Source organism: Aegilops tauschii, chromosome 5, assembly GCF_002575655.3.
Source record: "Aegilops tauschii subsp. strangulata cultivar AL8/78 chromosome 5, Aet v6.0, whole genome shotgun sequence".
NCBI lineage: Eukaryota > Viridiplantae > Streptophyta > Magnoliopsida > Poales > Poaceae > Aegilops > Aegilops tauschii.
The window spans coordinates 280,006,919-280,027,202 of NC_053039.3; the positions used below are offsets into that span (position 1 = coordinate 280,006,919).

General features: G+C 42.4%; 1 protein-coding gene and 1 long non-coding RNA gene across 12 annotated transcripts; both read left to right on the top strand.

Annotated features, from left to right (window-relative positions):
• Positions 1-2,288: 2,288 nt before the first annotated feature.
• LOC109756887 (uncharacterized protein At1g32220, chloroplastic) lies at positions 2,289-12,507 on the top strand. Its single transcript, XM_020315726.3, has 10 exons — positions 2,289-2,635; positions 2,885-3,023; positions 3,824-3,912; positions 5,238-5,293; positions 5,375-5,430; positions 6,334-6,427; positions 7,483-7,562; positions 8,467-8,509; positions 8,896-8,987; positions 11,979-12,507. Exons 1-10 carry the CDS (start codon positions 2,574-2,576, stop codon positions 12,150-12,152), a joined length of 885 nt encoding a protein of 294 aa, XP_020171315.1. The 5' UTR covers positions 2,289-2,573; the 3' UTR covers positions 12,153-12,507.
• Positions 12,508-12,848: 341 nt separating this feature from the next.
• On the top strand, positions 12,849-18,060 carry LOC141022248 (uncharacterized). Of its 11 annotated transcripts, none has more exons than XR_012183529.1 (8): positions 12,873-13,358; positions 13,451-13,620; positions 14,011-14,066; positions 15,605-16,026; positions 16,333-16,554; positions 16,688-16,831; positions 17,588-17,642; positions 17,784-18,060. It is a non-coding gene; the product is annotated as an uncharacterized lncRNA (long non-coding RNA). The 11 variants fall into 11 exon arrangements; XR_012183537.1 differs by having other exon boundaries at positions 15,605-15,805; XR_012183530.1 differs by lacking the exon at positions 14,011-14,066 and having other exon boundaries at positions 12,849-13,358.
• The last annotated feature ends 2,224 nt before the right edge of the window (positions 18,061-20,284 follow it).

Below are 20,284 nucleotides of genomic sequence, written 5' to 3' on the forward strand. Positions count from 1 at the left end.
GGGCCTGCGACAAGGTGACCCGTATTCTTGTTACCTATTCCTTCTCGTCGCTGATGGTCTCTATACTTTGTTACACTCGGAGATCAATAAAGGTAATATTCAAGATTTTAAGATATGTAGAGCCTTGAGAATCGGGACCAAGCCTTGAGAATTAAGAATGTTCTAACAAGGTATGAAATGGCTACGGGCCAACGGTTAAGTCCTAGTAAATGCTCTATTATGCTTGGTAAATCCTGCAATCAGGAGGAAGGAAAGAGTGTGGCACAAATATTAGGTTTGCAGAAAATTGATCTTGAAGAAAATTATCCTGGACTTCCGGTTCTTGAAGGAAGGATGAAGAATGGTAAATTTCAGCCCATTAAGGAGTGTTCTTTGAAGAGATGTACTGGCTGGTGTGAGAAATACCTATCCAGTGCGGCTAAGAAAAGCCTTATAAAGTCAGTAATACAAGCATCATCCACCTATGCTATGAGTGTGTTCAAATTCTCTGCTGGCCTGTGCGAGGAGCTCTCACAGATCATCAGAAACTTTTGGTGGGGGGATGAAAATGATAGAAGGAAGATACACTGGCTTGCCTAGGATAAGCTGCTAAAGCCAAAAGATAAGGGGGGTATGGGTTTCCGGGACCTTCGCTTATTTAACCAAGCCCTCCTTGCTAAGCATGCTTGGCGACTTATTCAATTTCCGGATAGCTTATGTGCTAGATTGTTGAAGGCGAAATATTATCCACATGGCAACCTGGCTGATACTGCCTTTATCCAGAACGCGTCGCCGTGCTGGCAAGGAATCTGTAATGGTCTGGATCTTCTTAAGAAAGACATTATCTGAAGAATTGGTGAAGGTGATAAAGTTGAAGTATGAGGGATAATTGGATTCTAAGGGGAAATTGAAAAATCTCCGGGAAACAATCTCGAACTAGAATAAAATGGGTCTCCGAGCTTATCGACCCAATGTCAAGGACATGGAATGAGGAATTGGTTAGGAAAATATTCCTACCTCATGATGTGGATGAAGTGTTAAAAATTCGACTCTCACAATCTACCTCTGAGGATTCTATTGCATGGCATTTTGAACCCTCAAGTGTATTTTTCGGTTCGTAGTGCGTACAGGCTGACTGTTAACGATAAGGATGCGAATGGTGATTTGGGACAAAGTAGTACCGAGCCATCTGGAGAAAGAAAGATTTGGAGCGTACTTTGGAAAGCAAATGTTCCTCCCAAAATTAAAAACTTCGGATGGCGTCTGGCGACAGAATCATTTGGAGTTCAGACAATTAGACATAAGAGAGGTCTGGAGATATTCCCTACTTGCTCTATTTGTGGTATGGAACCAGAAGATGGATACCACGCGGTCATGAGATGTACTAAAGCTAAAGCTTTGTGTGAGATCATGCAAGAGGTCTGGACGCTCCCTAAAGACACTGATCTGACCTGTACGGGGCGTGAGTGGTTCTCCTAACTCTGGCCAAGGCTAATGAGGAGGAGCATACACACCTACTCTTTCTCTAGTGGCGAGCGTGGCATCTCAGAATATAGTATTTTTGGTGACGGGAAGGCTACAATAAATGCTTCAGTAGAATTCTTACAAAGTTATGCTAGCTCTTTTGAGGCAATCAAAGCCGTTATTAATGTTTCTGACCATAAAGGAAAAGGAAAAGTGATACCAGATATTTCAACTTCGGAGATTAAATAGAGACAAGAGGATGATCATTGGGTGAAACCTAATTTGGGATGGCTTAAATTGAATGTTGACGCTAGCTCTATTCAAGAAACAAACCATGGAGCTTGGGGGGGGGGGGGGGTTCTCCGTGATACGAATGGATTGGTGCGTGGTTCTGCTTGGAGCATAGTCTGTAACTTTGCTAGTGCTGAGGCAGTCGAAGCTAAGGCTTGTCTTTAAGGAATCCAAGAAACCATGCTGCTCATAGACCGGTGAGTAGTTATTGAGAGCGACTGCGCGAATGTCGTTAGACAACTTTCTTCTAAGGAATTTAATAGATCCCCATTGGGAGCTTGGTTCGGGAAATTTTGAGTTTGCTGGGCCAACTTCCTGATTTTACTATTGCTAAGATTTTCAAAAATGACAATAGGGTTGTCCATGTTCTCGCTAGGTACGGTAGGAGCGGTGTGAGTAAGTGTGTTGTGATCGACACAGCCCCGATCTGCGTGCTGCGACCGGTCGACGATGATCGTAATGAAAATATAATACACACCTTTTTCAAAAAAATAAGAGATGGTAACGTGAGTTTTGACCAACCTAAAACACACCCAAAACACCCGGAACGGCCGCGCCATGGCACACGAGACACCACCTCGAGCCGCTACGTTCGCCGCCTAGGAACCGCACGTCAAGCCGCGACCTGGCACGCCCCGGCTGCGCCGCCCGGGCCGCTTCCGCCCACCGCGCGGACCATATAGCAGGAGATCCCAAACCCCCTCTCGCGAACATTCCACTGTTACACACACCTGTGCCCCCCCCCCCCCCCCCCCCCCCCCCCCCCGGTCCTCCCCCGGCTCGATCCCCCGCCCCTCCGTTTTCGGCGCGGCCGCGAGGAGAGTTCGGCGGCGGCGGCGATGAGGTCGGCCCTTAGCCGCCTGATCCGTTCCTCCTGCTCCGTCTCGCCCTCCCGTCTCAGGTGACTCCCGGCGTCTCTTCTCGTGTCACGCGTTTCATACGTCCCCGAGGACAGAGCTCGGGGAATGGGGGGGGGGGGGGGGAATAATCCTCAATTTGTCAATTTGTGACATTGCGGCGGTTCTACCGCAGTCGCGAGCCGCATTTGGCGACCGGATTGTGGCGCGAAATCCTCGTATTTTTCTTGTTGCCGGGATATTATCGCCGACTCTGTGTTTTTCCTTACCTTGTGGGATGATGATGTGAGCAGCTCGCCAGTTTTGTTGAAGAACGGCAAGGCGTTCTCGAGCGATGCCACGCCCAGGGATTCCGGGCGGGTCGACGAGCCTTTCAAAGTCGAGGAGGCAGAACCCGTGAAGGCGGCGCCGCCGCCGCCTTCTCCTGATAAGGTAATATATAGTGCCATGAGTGCATATTCCTAGTTTGCTGGAGATCGTTTTGTTACAACCTGGTGGTACTGTTCATCATACCCATATGCTCCGAGAGGCTCATTGGTTTTTCCATGTGGATGAGCACCGTGCCACCAATAGATCCGTCCTTTTGTGGATGGAACACTTTCCCCCATGCCCACTGGAATTACATTGTATGCAATCATGTCCGATGTTGGTTGGTAGCACTCAGTTTCCTCGGTTAGTGCTTTGATCGTCGCTGTAACTGTAAGGTTTAGTGTTCCTCTTTTGGGGGGTGAGAATGCTGGTACTTCTGACCTTACTTTATCAGTTTATATTACTAGTTGACTAGTTGATAATTTTTATTGGGAGTGAAACTCTTATAAATGAACATAAGACCTGCTTCTTGTCTTAATAAGATAAACCAATTATACATCAGAAAGCAGAAATACCACACATATATAGTTGAGAATATCAGGGGACAAGTGGAGAAAATTGGATATCCCTGTTTACTTTCTACCTTCACCCTTATTTTGCTTCATTAACATTTGTGTTGATACTTCACATTGATAATCATGTTATACATGTATGCACGACATTTCCACATGGAATGCTGTTTCATCCATGCACAACTGTGCATGTATACTGTTTTATTTGTAGAGATGTTTTCTTTTTGGTATAACTGGTGTAGCTCGTTATATGTTTTTGGCATGTTTGACACTATTTGTGAGTGTGTTTGTTCTTGTGTTCCATCTTCTGTTAGGATTACCGAGCTGCCTCTGACGTTTGTGTCGATATAGCTGCTTGTGCTAGGTGGAAGTGGTTTTGTTGGTTCACATGTTTGCAAGGAGGCTTTGGAGAGAGGATTTGTTGTCTCTAGTCTAAATAGGTAATTCCATAAGCTATTTTTGTGAACTGATATTTCATTCTTTACTTCTTCTTTAGCCTTTGCATGCATGTGGGTTGCACTTTTTTATTTGTCCGTAAGCTGTTGAAAACTATTGTAAAAGAATAAATAAGAATTCACTATCTATCCTGGTCTCCTGGATGTTAACTGAAAATTAAACATATAGTTATCGATAATCCTTTATTCTACCTGTAGATAAGATGACAAAGTCCTCCAATTTTCTGTTGATGCTCTTGGCTTCAGCACTACATGAAAGCTTCAAATTTCTCCATTGTGTCATCATAGTTGTTCTGATGATGATTTGCTTGTTTGCTGTATCTACTTCTGTGGTAGCTCTCAGTTTGTTGGATATATGTTGAAAAAACTCTCATAAAGCTGTTTGTGAAAATTCCACTTACCTCATGAATTCACGATATCAAGTTGTCAACCGTGGTTCGTCTGTACATCTTAGGAACCATAAGATACACTTGGAATTCTGCTTTGAAGATGAAATCGTTGGTTTTGTTCACTTAAGCTACACAAATTGTCCTATTTAGCATAGGTTACACATGCTTGATAGGAAGCTGACAGTTGAGTCGAGGCCAAACAGATCCGCGCGAGTGGGCAAGTGATCTGGAACAAGCATGTTAATTTACTAGGAGAACCTATCCGGACTCTTCACTTTCCAAACTAGACACAAAAACATCTTCCTAATAGATGGCCTTCACTTCTTTAGAATCGTGGGAATATTTATCTCTCTCACAACAAATTTTTCATCTCAATCTTTTGTCTATGCTTCCCCCAAGAGACTCTTAACACCGTTCAAGCCATGCCTTCTAGCAGCTCTTTCAATGATGGTCACCGAGCTGTTTGGATATTATAATCGTTCTTTAATGTCACAACATAAGCATCTGGTATATGTTTAGTAGAATGGACTCACAGAAATCTTCGTAGAAAAAAATTGGGTTAATTCTGCTTGTTAAAATTTGCATTAGGTTTTCCATGCTATAGTTTCTCCGAGAAACAAAGATTTCTACTATCAAACAGCCCTAGTTAACACTTCATGACAATTTGCAAACAATCCTTTACCCCAGCGCGATTCTTTCTTCTTTGCAATATGCGCATTTTGGGATTTCCTTCAAATAGCTGACTGAACTAGACATAATTCCGCAACTGGTTTTGAAAATACAATTGTATTTTCTGTAGAACTTTAATGCCTACGATTGAAAATGTAATTGCGTTATATACAGCTAGAATAGTTGTATATCTTAGCCCAACCGTAATGTTGCCCTGTTCTCACCAAGTGTGTTTTGACCTTCTATGAACAGATCTGGGAAGCCATCGATAAGTGAATCTTGGGCTGACAAAGTTATATGGAACCAAGGTTGCTCATTATGAAGTTAATTTTGCTTGCGTAATTATAAATGGTTATGTTGTTCACTATCTATTTTATTCTCTTGAACAGGCAATCTTCTTGAACCCGCTTCACTGGAGGATAGTATGGATGGTGTCTCTGCTGTTGTATGCTTAACTTCTTTTCTCCCTTCTAACATGTTAATTTCATTATTGAACATTTCATATTGTGCATATTTTTGAGACCTGGTCAGTTGATATTGTATAGTTAAGTGCACTTTATATGTCTGGTATGTTTATGTTTTAGTTTTCTAGTTTCTTAATTTCACATATTATGGTTTTGATAACGTGTACAGTTATTATTGCATAATTATCAGTTTGTTATTGAATGCCATACTCATCCAAAAGAATGCAACATCGGTAGGCAGGGATACTCTGTTGACGCTAGTTCTCGAAGCAAGTGAGATTCCAATATTTTTCCATGCTTAAAGCAGTGCAAGCTTAAATGTGCACTCTAACCATGTACAGTTGAAGGCATAGTTCCATTCTTCAAATTTGCAATATTATAGGGGTGTTTGGTTTTCAATAACAGCTGGTACTTCATCATTTTTGTGATACATTTAGCAGCTGATCCAGTTTTTATTCGTGAATGGTTGAAACCGAGCCACAAAAGACATGATAAGAACTACACCAATGTGGCAATGAGAAGCCAACCATAGGGATTTAGGATATTATACAAATATGAACCATGCTTAAGTTTGGTTTGTGTACCTTATGCACTATTTGTAAGTACAACAATTGTTGGGTTTAATGCAACTTCAAAACTCAATGTAACACACTTTATTTGATGAGCTAGAAATCCTAAACCGAAAACACTTTTTGTTGACACGAGCTGCTTTCAGCAACCCATTTGTAGTTAAATTAATGTCTACTTGTTGCATGGCTTCATATCTGAGATAAGCGCAGATATCATTATGTACTTACACCTAATTAAGACAGACATGTTTCAGACATTTTATGCTGAAGTGGATTCATAAGAAATATTACTAATACGAGGCAAAACTGTCGTAGGTATCCTGTGTTGGAGGCTTTGGGTCAAATTCTCAAATGTTCAAAATAAATGGGACTGCAAACATCAATGCCATCAGGGTTGCAGCTGAGAAAGGTATTTTGCAACATAAGCTAGGTCCTATATTGACTCTGGCATGCCATGCAACTTTTTTAAATTTACTTGGTTTATTCGGCCTTCCCTGTTAAGTGAGAACTTCTGTTCCTTTCTACTGTTAAAATCAGAGTGGCCTTATGATGTGGATATATAAAACCTACCCATTGAGAAATATTTGGGTAATGGATTTCATAATGGACCACTATTGGGCATTTCCTTGCCTTCAGTGTGGATTCTTGCCCAGTCTTTGGTGTACATATAGTATGATATATAAAACCTACCCATAGAGAAATATTCGGGTAATGAATTTCACAATTGGCATGAATTTTCGGAACACAATTATTCTATTGTTGGTTTGCTTTCCCTGAATAATAAAGATAAAGTTCCCTGTTGTAGTTGCACAAAAGAGATTTGTACAATTTCCAACTCTTCCTATCATCTCTGTAAGTTGCTAAGTTCCAATGCATCATATTGCGACCTATCACTCGTAGTGTTGATACGAGGAAAATGTGTGGATGCACCCCATTGATTTTGTGCACCTTGAAGTTTGAGAATAATTGTTGGTACCAATTCTGGTTGTACATTTTCTGGTGAAGTGTGAACCTGCATATTTTGGGCAAGAAGTATGTTTGTGGGATGCTGGACCTCTAACAAAATGTATGCTCGCCACATGCTGCATCCCTAATAAAGGAACTGTGCACACTTACAATGTGTCTTAGACCCACCTCCCTATTCTGAGCAACGCAACTGGATATAATTTTTGGCCCAAATTGCCAGGTTTATGCTTCATCAACAAATGGATGTCCACCAATTTAGTTCAGAATTTTAAAACTTCCAAGTGTTCTTTCTGATTTTGGGGAGATAAATGCTGCATAAAGTCCACTCTTCTAGATACGATGCAATTTATCTATTTGTATTGTATAAATCTGTACTGTAAAAGCACTCAAGATATAGTATTCCAACCAGCTCTGAAAATTTCATGCTTTATGAATTTAAACTGGAAAGATAGATTTTCTGCCAGGATTTCTCCAATTTACCTCTGTTTCTACCTGCAGGCATAAAAAGATTTGTGTATGTGTCAGCTGCAGACTTCGGTTTAGTGAATTACTTATTGCAAGGTTATTATGAGGGCAAGGTAAGATGTCTGGATTATTGACATGATTAAGGACCCATTCATTTTTTCCCTTCTAAAATAGCTATATATATATTTGATTTGTATGGTGTGCAATATGTTGACTATTATCAGTGCCAGTTGAACTGTAGAAATCATGTATTGTATATTTTTATTTGTGTTCCCTCCAGGAGTACTTATATTTGGGTTTATCATAAATTAGTAGTAGTACGTTTTGTTCCGCTGTTCATGTCAGATATAGTGCCTCTTTAAACGTTACTACTATTGAATTTTCTGCAAAGATCCATGAATTCTTCCCTTTAATAGTTAAATTGTTTCAAACCAATAAGGACAGGTTAGATGATAATATGAATTTGGTATTTCAAGCCAAATAAAAAGCCATATACTGCTACCCCATTAAAGATATAAGGTATTTTCTAGTTTATCATGTTGTGGAAAGTCATAAAAACAAGAGATTACTAGCAGGAAATGACCATGCTATTCATGGCATTAATGTCTTGGTAATAGGAGGCAGATAAGTTATAGTTTAGTCATAAATGTTGAAGAGTGACGGAAGATAAACAAGGGCAAACAAGAGAAACTGTCATGAACTTCACATGCCAAACCCTGTGTTGTAATAGGCAAAATTATATGCCTTATTATATTCTTGATGGAGGGATTGTTAGAATAGGTAAATGTTGATTACGGACTGATGAGTAGTGATATCACAATCTGGTGTGAAATATTCAGATAATTACATGATTAGCATGATACTGTAATCCTAATTGACCCTCCAATTGCTCTCTTTGTACTCGATTCTTTCCAAACGTTGACGTTTGTTTTGTTGCATTGACATTTTTCGTATCCACCCTCTTTAAGCACATATAGTTGTGCAACATATTAACCTCCTTTATTTTGTTTACCAAAGAGAGCTGCTGAAGCTGAACTGCTGTCGAAGTTTACCTATGGAGGTAAGTTCCAACCTGGTGCAAATAGTTATATTCAGAAGCCAGACTAATTGCTTTAAAAAGCAAGACAGTAAAAGTCAGATGTGCTCCATGAATTATTAATTGTAAAAGCAGGCCTTGACCAGTAAAGGTCATATCTACTCCATGAATTATTAATTGTAAAACTATGCGCAGAGAGGACAACCTTGAGTGTTACCAAAGTACCAAACCGAAGTAAATCCTATATATTGAAGTCACTAAATTGGTGTAAATTAACTCATGAATCCCTCATGGTTTAAAATGGTTTTTGAGATCCCTTCGAAGTATTATTTTATTGATTTGTATTTCTGATGCTCCTTCTCTACTGGAATCTTCCTTGATGGTGCAAACAATTATTTTCTTATTTGTAGGAGTGATATTGCGGCCTGGTTTTATTCATGGAACTCGTCGAGTGGGTAATGTGAACATACCCCTTGGACTTGTGGGCTCACCTATGCAAATGGTAAAGTTTCTCTCTTCTCATGGGCATACTTTCTCGAACACGCACAAAAGGAAACTTCCCATGGTGTGCTAGTGCCCGGCTCCTCATAACCGAATACATTGTAGTTCGACCTTTCTGATCCCAAGCAATTATTATGTACCATATATGAAGATCAACTGTGGTTGACAGTGGATTTTGAAGGTTATTTGAATTGAACTACTCCCTCCGTTTGGAATTACTTGTCGCATAAATGGATGTATCTAGATGTAATTTTAGTTCTAGATACATCCATTTCCGAGACAAGTAATTCCGAACGGAGGGAGTAATAAGCAAGGGCATCTAATGGAGTTTAGACTAAATGTGAGCATCATTTTGTGTGTGTCCGTTAGAGTACGTAATGGGCCTAATGGCCTGGGCTGGCGGTATAGCCTGTTAGTCTTAGGGTTAATTAGAGATAACGGTCGCTTGCTTAGGGATCAAGTAAGCCTTGCTTGGGAGTCAAGTAAACCTCTGTATATAAAGAGAGGAGATGTATCAATCTAATCAAACAAGAATTAAGAAGGAAACCCCTTCCCTCTTGCCCGGTCGTGGGCAAAAAGGTCCCCGGCCGGCCCTCTCGCGCCCTCCTTCTAGCAGCGCCATAACAGTTTGGTATCAGCTAGCTTCGGTTCGATCATGTCTTCACCGCCGCCCAACCCGTCTCTTCCGCTGCCGGTCACCTCGTCGCCTCCGGTGACCACCACGACCGTCGACCCGCTCCTGCCTGCGCCAGGCTCCTCCGTCGCGCCTGCCCCTGCCGTCCTCACCCCGGAGGTGTCTGGGGCGCTGCGGGCCCTAACCCAGGCGGTCCATGAGATCCGCCTTTTCTTGGCCGCGTCCTACGGGACGCACTCGGCTGCGCCGCCCATCGCTGCCACCACGCCGCCGTGGCAGCCACCGCACCAAGCGGCCTACGCCGCGCTCGCCGGGCCGCTACAGCAGCCGCTGCAGCTGCCATCCACCGCCACCACCGCCCCGCCCTGGCTGCAGTGGTAGCCGCCGCTCCTGGCGGCCTCCGCTATGCCCGGCGCTCCGCCGCAGCCGCCGCTCCTGGCGGCCTCCGTCGCGCCCGGCGCCCCGCTGCAGCAGCCACCGCAGGTTAGCTCTGGCCCCGCATCGACCGCGCCGGCGGGAGTCCCGATCCACCAGATCAAGTTCCCGCCGTCGCCATCACCGCTTCCCCAGGGCGTCCCCATCCAGCAGATCACGTTCCCGCCGTCGCCGTCACCGCTTCTGGCTTGGATCACTACCCGCCACGTGTCGGCGGCGGTGAGGCTGCAGGTTGCTGCGCGCGGCCTCCTAGCGCGTCGGCGTGTGCAGGAGATGCGTGGTCTGCAGCTGCCGCTCCTTCCAGTTGCGCTTCACTGCGCAAAGGACCTCGATCTCGTCCGCTGCGTCGGGGATCTTGGGCATTGCTGTTTTCCCCACGGACAGCGACCTCAAAGTCCGCGACATCGGCGGTTGGGGGGGCGCACCCCTCCTCGCCATTCTCCATCGAAAGCCCTCTACTCTTCTCTGTGCGGTGCAGACCAATAGCCGTCCGGCGGAGAGTAGGCATGGTGTCACCGACAGGAGCGCACCGCATAGCACCACTGCATTCCGCCGCCGGCTGCCGCGAGGGCGCCTCTGCTGGTCGCTCTTGCGACCACTTACAGGTGGCCATACACATTCAATCTTTTTGTCCAGATGGTGTCCATGGGATCCAGGAGGCATGGGATCCAGGAGGCTGTACACGTGCACGTCCGGAGGTGTCCACTTTTTGTTAAGGGGTCCAAAATAAAGCGTCCCGGTCCATTTTAGGTTGAGAGTAATAAAACAAGCCGAGATGTAAAAGGCTTGTTTTTAGGTGTTAGGTTTGTGTTGCGTCGAGTCATGGTTATAAGTTAGTTAGGCTGCAGCTCGAGGACAAGCTGCATGTCCAGGTGGGGTGTAGTGTTAGAGTACGTAATGGGCCTAATGGCCTGGGCTGGCGGTATAGCCCGTTAGTCTTAGGGTTAATTAGAGATAAGGGTCGCTTGCTTAGGGATCAAGTAAGCCTTGCTTGGGAGTCAAGTAAACCTCTCAATATAAAGAGAGGAGATGTATCAATCTAATCAAGCAAGAATTAAGAAGGAAATCCCTTCCCTCTTGCCCGGCCGTGGGCAAAAAGGCCCCCGGCCGGCCCTCTCGCGCCCTCCTTCTAGCAGCCCCATAACAGTGTCTAGCATCAAATCTTGTCTCACAGGAATTAGTAGTGCTATGCGTTAGAATTGCTATAAGTTATCCTAATTATCTGTAGATGCCCTGGCCTGGTAGGGATTGTGAATAGAACGGACAGTGCTAGGGATATGGTGAGCTTCAGGATGTCAATGTAATATGATTTTATTTACCCAGATTAGACTGAATGTGAAGGCTTCGGATTGAACTAGTTGGGTTAGATCAAATGTATGCTTCCAGTAAAGATATTAACAACAAAACAATTCCTTGAAAAGTGTATCACACATCTAACTCACCTGCTAGTACTGGTGCTGCCTCCCCTTAACGGCTGCACCGAGTTCCATAGGCATGAGGTTGATGGATAATGATGATGCATGTATCATCAGTTTTTTTCTTTCAAACCAAGTCTGATTTTCCCAGGGTGTCTTTTTGGTAAATGTTTCATATAGATTTAGTACCCAAACCGGGCATTGGTTGCATTACTTCACAGCTATATTGTTAACGGTTACAATGGCCGGGAGCAATCTTTTCTGTTTCAATAGATGCCAATCAGGTGCAATGCCCAAAGATAAAACTTGCCTGTAGTAATCCAGTATCCAAAGATCGTAATTCATCTCTTGTGCAAATGTCCATATTCAGCTTGCAATTACTGTTAATGTTGGTATTGTTTGTGATGCAAGGTATACCCCTTGAATGATTCATTTCTGTTTTTGTACTGCATTATTATTTCTTCCCGAGGTGGTATAGCCCAAATCTGAGATCCCTCTACATCTGCAGGTGCTCCAAAATGCAAAACCATTAACCAGATTGCCACTTGTCGGCCCGATGCTAACTCCTCCAGTGAGTGCTACCTCGGTAGCGAAGGTCGCTGTAAGAGCAGCGACGGATCCGGTGTTCCCTCCTGGTATCGTCGATGTGTATGGCATCATGCGTTACAGCGAGCAGAAGTAAGCGTATGCTTGTACAGGATGATAAGGCGTGTCACCACCCATCTTTTGTTACCTGGTTTTTCCTATTTGCTCTAAATGTGTAAGCAAGACATCACAAGGCCATGAGGCCTCAGCTACGGTCGCAGATTCTCTGATAGTTGTATCCTGGCGTGGCCCTGTTTGCCTGATCTACTCACTAGCCAAGGATGCTCAATAAAGAAACAGTTAACCTCGAGTTTCCTGTTGGAAACTGTTTTTTACATGTTTGCTGCTTGAAAGTGTTCTTTTTTAGTTACTGTAGAGAGCAGGTTAAGATTCTCTGATAGTTGTATCCTTTGAGTTTATGAGAAGGATAAGGAAAACTCTATTCCTGGTCGTGTACTGATTGTGGACAATTTTTGTAGTTTATCTGTACCGATTGGTGCTTTTGGTAGAACTAGTAGCATAGAACATGTTTACCTCGCCTGTATAATCTCCCGATCCATCGTTAGACCCTAGCCAGCAGTAGTCGGCTCTGTCTGGATGTGGCCTTAACAGAAGACTAAATTGGCTTTTAACATACTTGAAGGATTTAATCTCTACTCCTAATGGACGAGTTGGTTGAATAGTCTCCCCATTTTCGTCTGGTTTTTTTTCGACTGGTTTTTTTTCAACCGGTTTTTTTTCGCTGGTTTTTTTTCGTCTCCCCCATCCCACCCCACACACGCAGCCAGAAAACACCCCGCAAAAAACCTCTCCTGTCGATCCCTCGAGGACACAGAGCCGCCGTCCTCTCGTGCGATCTCGCTGCCGCCGCCCTCCGATCTGCTCCTCCTCGTCTCCCGAGGATACGCAGCCGCATCCGCCGACGCCGATCCGGGCAGATGCGGCCGTCGTGGATCACGAGGACACCGTCACCACCGGCGCCTCGGATACGTCGCCCGTCATGGATCAGGATCCCCAGGATGCCGACGCCGCCGCGGATCCACTGCCACGCGCAGCTCGGGCCCGAGCCGCGACGGGCTCGGCTATCGCCGCTGCCGCGTGCGCCCTTCGTCTCCAGGCTCGAAGAGCCCCGCCGCCAGCCACCCCCAACCCACATCGGCGTCAAGCTATCTCCTTGGTGTTGTTGTCCTCGATAGGCTAATGACTCGAGGCATGCTGCTAGCAGAATTACAGAAGGCCATACAGTCAGCGGGAAAGTGCTCGCCGTCGCCAATGATTGACTGCTGAGGATCTCCATTCGGGGGTACGTATTCCTCTCTCTCATCCTTCCCTTTTATCTTAGTTTCTTTTGTGCTTTATTTTTTGATCCAGTTTTTCCATGCTTATATTTGATAGATTTAGCTACCTGCTCAAATAAGATGGTCAATAGTTGTTCCTGTGATCCATTCTATGGATGAAGAAGGAGAAGACAAGGGAACACAATAATTTCTGTGTCATATTATTTGTTTCTGATGGGGCTACTCTGGAATACAGTTTATGGGCGAGAGATCAGACTTTCAGATTGGGTGCGGTATTATATCTCGTCAGATTCAGTAACCAGCGTGGAATTAATTTTAATTTTGTTCCTCATCAGATAAGTAGAGACATGCTTTACCCCAATCTTCATTGATGAATCTCAACTACAAAATCCATGATAGTTGCGCTGTATTTTGTTGGGTCCAACATAAAGCTGAGAGCAGAGTACCTACTTTGTCTTGGTATATCAAAATAATAAGGAATCTGTGAGATTAGATAAGCCAAATAGTTGGTACTTGCTGAGTCTACAAAATTATCTTAAATGTTCCATTTAGTAGTTCACTGAATATTAAACTATGATGTTTCTTCCATTGGGGAGTTGTTTTATGTAGCCCAAACAACAAACAGCCTATGAACTTCTGAACCAATTCTTTTTTTAGTAGGACCTTATGCTCTTTTAACTGAAAAACTGGGAGCACTAGCAGTTCTTCACAAGGTAATCACCTCCTATGAATGTTTGGTGGTGCTGGTCCAATTTCTATTGCATTGCTTCTGATGTATGAATGGACTATTTTCCTCATTTGCTAATTAACGCAACTGGCGTAATTCTTCATGAGAATAGATATTTTTGTAGTGCACAGTATGTTTATTTTAGTTACCCTCCTTATGAATAGATTTTTTGTAGTGTACAGTACAATTTTTTTGTCAGGATTGCATGTTGCTTGCTACTGCTACTTCTTGTACAATTGTGTTGTTTTGTAATATTTCTTAACTGTTAAGAGATATTGCCACACTGAGATTTTGCTACGGGAATGAAAGTGGATTGGACAATGTCGCTAGCTCGGATGGCGCCCCGTCTGGATGTCGATCGGGGGCGATGTGAGGAGGGCAAGGTAGAGAAAGGGGGTCAGGTTGGCGCCACAGTAAGGTGAGCGAGGGGGCGGGGTTGCGTCGCTGCTGAGATGCGCGAGGGGATCGGAGCTGCGCCAAGCGGATTCATCAGAGCACTTCGCTCCCGCTGCCTTTGGACTGATGCTTAGATGGATTGATGCGTAAGAGTTTGAATCCTTTCATTTTTCACTTCTCTAATGGGTGGCTGATGGCCTGATGCTTTGATGGATCGATGCATGCTAGAACTGTCTGATATGTGCGTGCGTGTGCACATTTTTTATTTTGATTTTTGTAGAGATTGGTTCATGCTTCTCTTCTTATGGATTTCTTCTTTCTTTTGTCTGTGTTTATCACTCTGTTGCTGAATGATTTGGTGATTTTTTTCTTTGTGGGCTTATCTGATGAAATTTACTGCTAATTAGATCGTGCACTGACGTTGCCACCAGAAGATAGATCATAGATGCATGTGTTTGCTTTCGAACATGGTGCGTAATCTTTAGGTTTGCCAAACGTCACCTCCGGCAATTTCAGCTCAACATGTCTTGGTGTCTGCAGATGATTTGGTGATTTTTCTTTTCTTTGTGGGCTTATCTGATGAAATTTACTGCTAATTAGATCGTGCACTGACGCTGCCACCAGAAGATAGATCATAGATGCATGTGTTTGCTTTCAAACATGGTGCGTAATCTTTAGGTTTGCCAAATGTCATCTCCGGCAATTTCAGCTCAACATGTCTTGGTTTCTGCATTCTGAGTTTAGAGTTCTACATAGTGGAATGGTTAGTATATGGGAGTTTGCATCTACAGTTGCATACTGTAGTTTCATTCCGTCCTTCCTTATTCAGAGATGAACTGAACCTCTAATTTTTCATGTACTTTTGTGTGATTGTGTGAAAGTGAGGTGGAACTGACTATTTCGGGGGGAAATCAAAAGATACCACATTAGTATAGTAGAACGTACTACTTGCTCTTAAGATTTCAGAAATGACATGTCAAGGACAGGGTATAGAGATCCGAAGAGTATTCTCCTTCCGTCATCGGTTGTTAAATTAGTAACGCCCAGCATTGTGTGCGATGGAGCCCTTACCGCTGTTCACAACTGAACTCTTTATTTTATTTTAATCCTTCGGATTTGTCGGGTCAGGGATCCTTCAGTTTTGTTGGATCAGGAAGTAAGAGCACCGGGACTTCAAGGACGATGTAGATTGTCGAAGGCAAAGTTGCAGAGTGCATGGGCAGCAGTACCAGTGCAAGAACCTCGCGCATGACGGAGCTGCTGTGGTAGAGAAGCAAAACCCAACGACTAACTCTACAAGCTCTGGTCGCTGTCTTAAACATCACTAACGTAATCATATCTCACTCCATTATGCAAATTTTATTTCTGATTTTTTTATTCTATTTCAGTACTTGTACCTTTTTACAATGCGTTTAGTGCATATGAATGAAGTATATTGATTTATCTTCTACCTATGGTTTTCTGTGCTTTATTGGTGCTCAACGTTTTTGACATGTTGGCATGCATATTACTAAATTTGGTCAAGCAACCCGCCAACAAATACAAAGAAGGTGAGTTTATAATGTGTAATACCCGTTTTCTTTTTCTTTTTATCCTGCAATGTGCAATACTTAAATGGAATTCAGTTATTGATGTTTGTTTTATGGGGTTGAAAAAAGAATCTCAAATTTGGTGACCCTATGTTGCTCGTTTGATTATGATAAATGCTTGTTGAAATGAGCCAACTGATTTTTTTCTGCTTTATGTCACCCTTGCGTGACGAAAGTTATATTGTCTAAGGGACGACTTAATTGATTATAGTTCTCTTTATCCCTGGAAGGTGCTATGCAACAATACAAAATTGCTTTTGTTTGCAGGGCTATATGTCTTCTGATCGTCTTGATGGCATATATGAGGACCTGCAATACTGAACCTGGAAGTTAGTCGTTGAGGCAGTGGTCATGGTAGTGATATCTACTGCCAGAACATAAACGTTTGGCCCTCCTTGTTGCCACGAAGGATTATGATCTACTGGATTTACAGAACCAGTTAATGGCATGATGCTGGCAGTAGTAATGGAGGGTTGTGATTTCTGGATGGTAAATTCAGAATTGGAAATGATATTTTCTAATGTATTCATACAGTTAGATAAGTATCATATTAGATTTTCTTCTCTTACCTGGAACTTCTGCCATGTAAAGTGTGCTTCCCTTTGATTTGCTGTTGTGCCAGGAATAGGACGGATTGGCGTCCTCTTCTCACGAAACACACTGACACAAAATTTCTGGTTTCTGACGTACAAGGATTATTTACTATGAACAAATATTGCAATGTTCATTCGTAGTACTGTTTGTTGAGGCGATGCCTCTCCTACAGGTATGAAATTATCGTTGGGCCTTCAACTATTTTTATTTGATGTATATGATTCCAAACACTACTTGTTCCAGTACTACATATTGGACAAAAACAATTTCCTTATATGCTAGAACACGACATGGCTAATTAGTAATTGCACTACATTCCTAATAACTGTTAAACTTTTGGGAGGCATGGCAATGTTCTTCAACCATGATTAAGTTCATATATAATTAGACACTTCAAATAGAATGTCCTGTGACACAACTCACCTTGGTAACTATGCTACAAAGTGTCTGAACCTGCATTTTATATCAGGATGATAAAATTTCACCAATCTATCATCGTTCACACTAAATTGAACTTGGGAGTGTTAAAAACCGCCGTCACTAATTTAGCTAACCGCTCACCAGTAGGTAATCTAGCTAATCGCTCACCAAGTAAGTAATCTTTAATCTGAAGTTGTATATTGACTGTAGGGCAATAACAACCCAGTTTTCAACAGCTGCAAAATACTGAAATGCTGCTAATTTAAGAATTGAAGAGATTGCCTTTTCATTTTGTAAAATCTTCCTGTTCCATTGTGCCATCTGAAGTGACCAAGCATGATCTTTGATTGGCCATGTATGATGCAGCGGAGTCATTTTATTAAGCTGGCATTAGTAGTTTTGCATTTTACATGATTTGTGTGCAAGTTTGAACGTCTGTCGAATAATATTAATTATAATACTGAAACAGTCTGTTATTGTTGTTATCTTCTTGGGAGTACTTGAGAAGGCGCGAAGAGGAAGGTGGGGACACGCCATGGCAGAGGCCAGTGCCGAATCTACGTGTAAGCCGTGGCGTAGGGTAACCCATAGCTTTTTTATAGCACCCCTTTGTTTTTCTAAATTGTACGCATTAGTCCTTGTAACTTGAGAAGATTGACCCCACAGATTTCTAATGTCCCCACATGGTATTCTTGCTGGCGCAGCTGCTGGCAGAGGCGCGTGGTTGACAGGAGGAGCCGGGGAGGCATGACGGTGGACATGTGGATGTTATCGTGGCATTGACACATTTCGCCCTACCAACACTGCATACCAACGTGACTGAATGTTATCGTGGCTTAGATGCCCTATCAAATTCTTGCTTGACTTTTTGGTTTTGTATGCTCGGATGTATGTTTCAGTTCCTACATGGTATTTCTCATGTGGAGTTGAAACCACATTTGGTTGGTCCAATAGTAAATAATCATATGTTTCACTCTAAAATCATATTGCATATAGAGTGATGTTACGTTCTTGTGCAAATTACTACACACATATACATGGAGTTGCCTGAAAGTCTCACACTTGGACTCCTGCAAGTAACACTATCGCTCGCTTGTAGAGTTTGCAACTGGTGATAACTGTCATACTACTGGGTAACAGCCTTACTCGAATCAGCCTTGACCTTGTATAATATACATAGTTATTTGGTGCATGGTATTTTTAGTGAATTTGATCAAAACTTTGTTATTTTAAGTACATTTGTACTTTAGTTGTTTATTCAAATAAATTTGTACATTTGAGGACACAGTAGGCGCACCAACCGCACTATAGCCTTGCAGTTTTTCCTAATTTCTTTAGGTATGCGATGTCAATTTAATATTCACATATATGCTGAAATTTTGACTTCGAAGGACCATCACTGAAGTTATATGCTGAAATTTTGACTTGGAAAAACCAGCACTGAAGTTATATGAAGTTCCTTGCAAGAGCTATATCATTCTTTTGAGTACTACTAATTAATTCCCATGAGTACCAATGGTGAGATTTTCAGGCGTAAATACTTAATGTGATTCTCATTGTTGGCAATCTTCATGAACCTATCAAGGAGAACATTGCAATACTAATTGTTGCACAGGTGTTCTCAACACCGGCTAGCAACAAGAGAGAATGATTGTTCAATGCTCACTGTTGTAAGCTTGATCCAAGAGGAGCTTCTCAATGTTGTACATGTAGGCTGTGAGTAACCGAAATAATACCTATTTGTTCACTCTTTTCCTATACCTATGATTCATCTACCACTGTTCAGTAGAGTTCAGTTATGTACTTCAATATGAGGAAGTCATCATCTTTTAAAACATACCGTTGCCTACTCAAACATATTTTGTTCCTTTTTGTTTCCAACAGATTATGTATAAAAACACGTGTACAATAAGCGGCAGAACCTGCATTGGACCGTCCTCATTTGCTCTGTCCATTTTTTCCAAAGAAATAACACTTCTGCAGTCCTACACATTTAGAGATACGATTTAGTGTGCTATTACAATCCTCGTAATCACACGCTATATTTTCTGTGGGAATTTCTGTCATCCATTCTGATTTTGAGGCAAATATATCAGTTATTTTTTTTGTTCTAGCAAGGTACCATATACATGTTATGAAATTCGCCTTTGCCTTCCAGGTCAACCACATAGGCAGGAGGGAATTCATTTATCAATAAAAATAAATTTGTCTAGGGGATGTTATCTTATCTCTTCAGTATAACCAAATGAACACTATGATGAACTTAACATCTCCCTGTCATTATTTCTCTAAGATGCAAGCGACATAAAATTTAAAAAGCCCGTGGCAACGCACGGGCAGTCTACTAGTTTGAATAAATACCAACTTATTAAATTAAAATACCCCCTCTTTTTTTTATACATGGTCACATCATTTTTTGGGGTCAAAATTTCACTTATAATTCTGGTCAATAAAATATAGATTATATGTCATAAAAAATATATCATCTAATTTTTTTGAAATGTACATCTAATGGCAATACTTTTTATGGCATACTATAACTTAGTTTATTGATAAAATTAATGACCAAAATTAGACATAAAAATATGAAGTGGCCATGCATAAAAAACAAAAAGGAATGCACGTTTATTTGTTGTATGATCATCGGTACGGAAGGGAGCCTTTATCAAAGGGACCCAACCAAGAAAAGTAAAGGGACCCAACCAAGAAATCTACTGTTCATTTGTTGTATGATCATCGGTAGGGAAGGGAGCCTGTATCAAAGGGACCCAACCAAGAAAATGAAAAGGGACCCAACCAAGAAATCTACCGTCTTGAAGCGAAAGTCAAGCTTGTATCACGGAACTAGACGTTTATTTGATTGATAGGTCAGACAGGAAGCAAACAAGCAAACCAAATTATAGGTTTGGAAGTTAGAACTCGGAAAGGTTGTCCTGTGCATTGAGACTTGAGACCACCATATTACATACTCCTATAACACTTCATAATTAGCATACTAACCGTGTCAGGTAAAGGAAGCTATGTTTGCCAGGTATACTCTGGTTGGTAGTGTACCTAATGCGGATGCCCTTTCACAATATAACTGCCTCTAGTTTCCCTCGAAGAAAAATTACCTCTAGTTAGTAGGAGTAGCAATGTTGATACATCTCACTATCTCACCATACATACGGTACAGCAAACCTAGAGAATAATGCAAATGGGCACG

What these genes read in the sequence shown, in the direction of transcription:
- LOC109756887 (XM_020315726.3), top strand. Translation starts at nt 2,574, where the DNA reads ATGAGGTCGGCCCTTAGCCGCCTGATCCGTTCCTCCTGCTCCGTCTCG. An exon ending in CAAAGTTATATGGAACCAAG is followed by an intron (nt 5,294 to 5,374) that starts GTTGCTCATTAT and finishes TCTCTTGAACAG; the next exon opens with GCAATCTTCTTGAACCCGCT. An exon ending in TGGATGGTGTCTCTGCTGTT is followed by an intron (nt 5,431 to 6,333) that starts GTATGCTTAACT and finishes AAACTGTCGTAG; the next exon opens with GTATCCTGTGTTGGAGGCTT.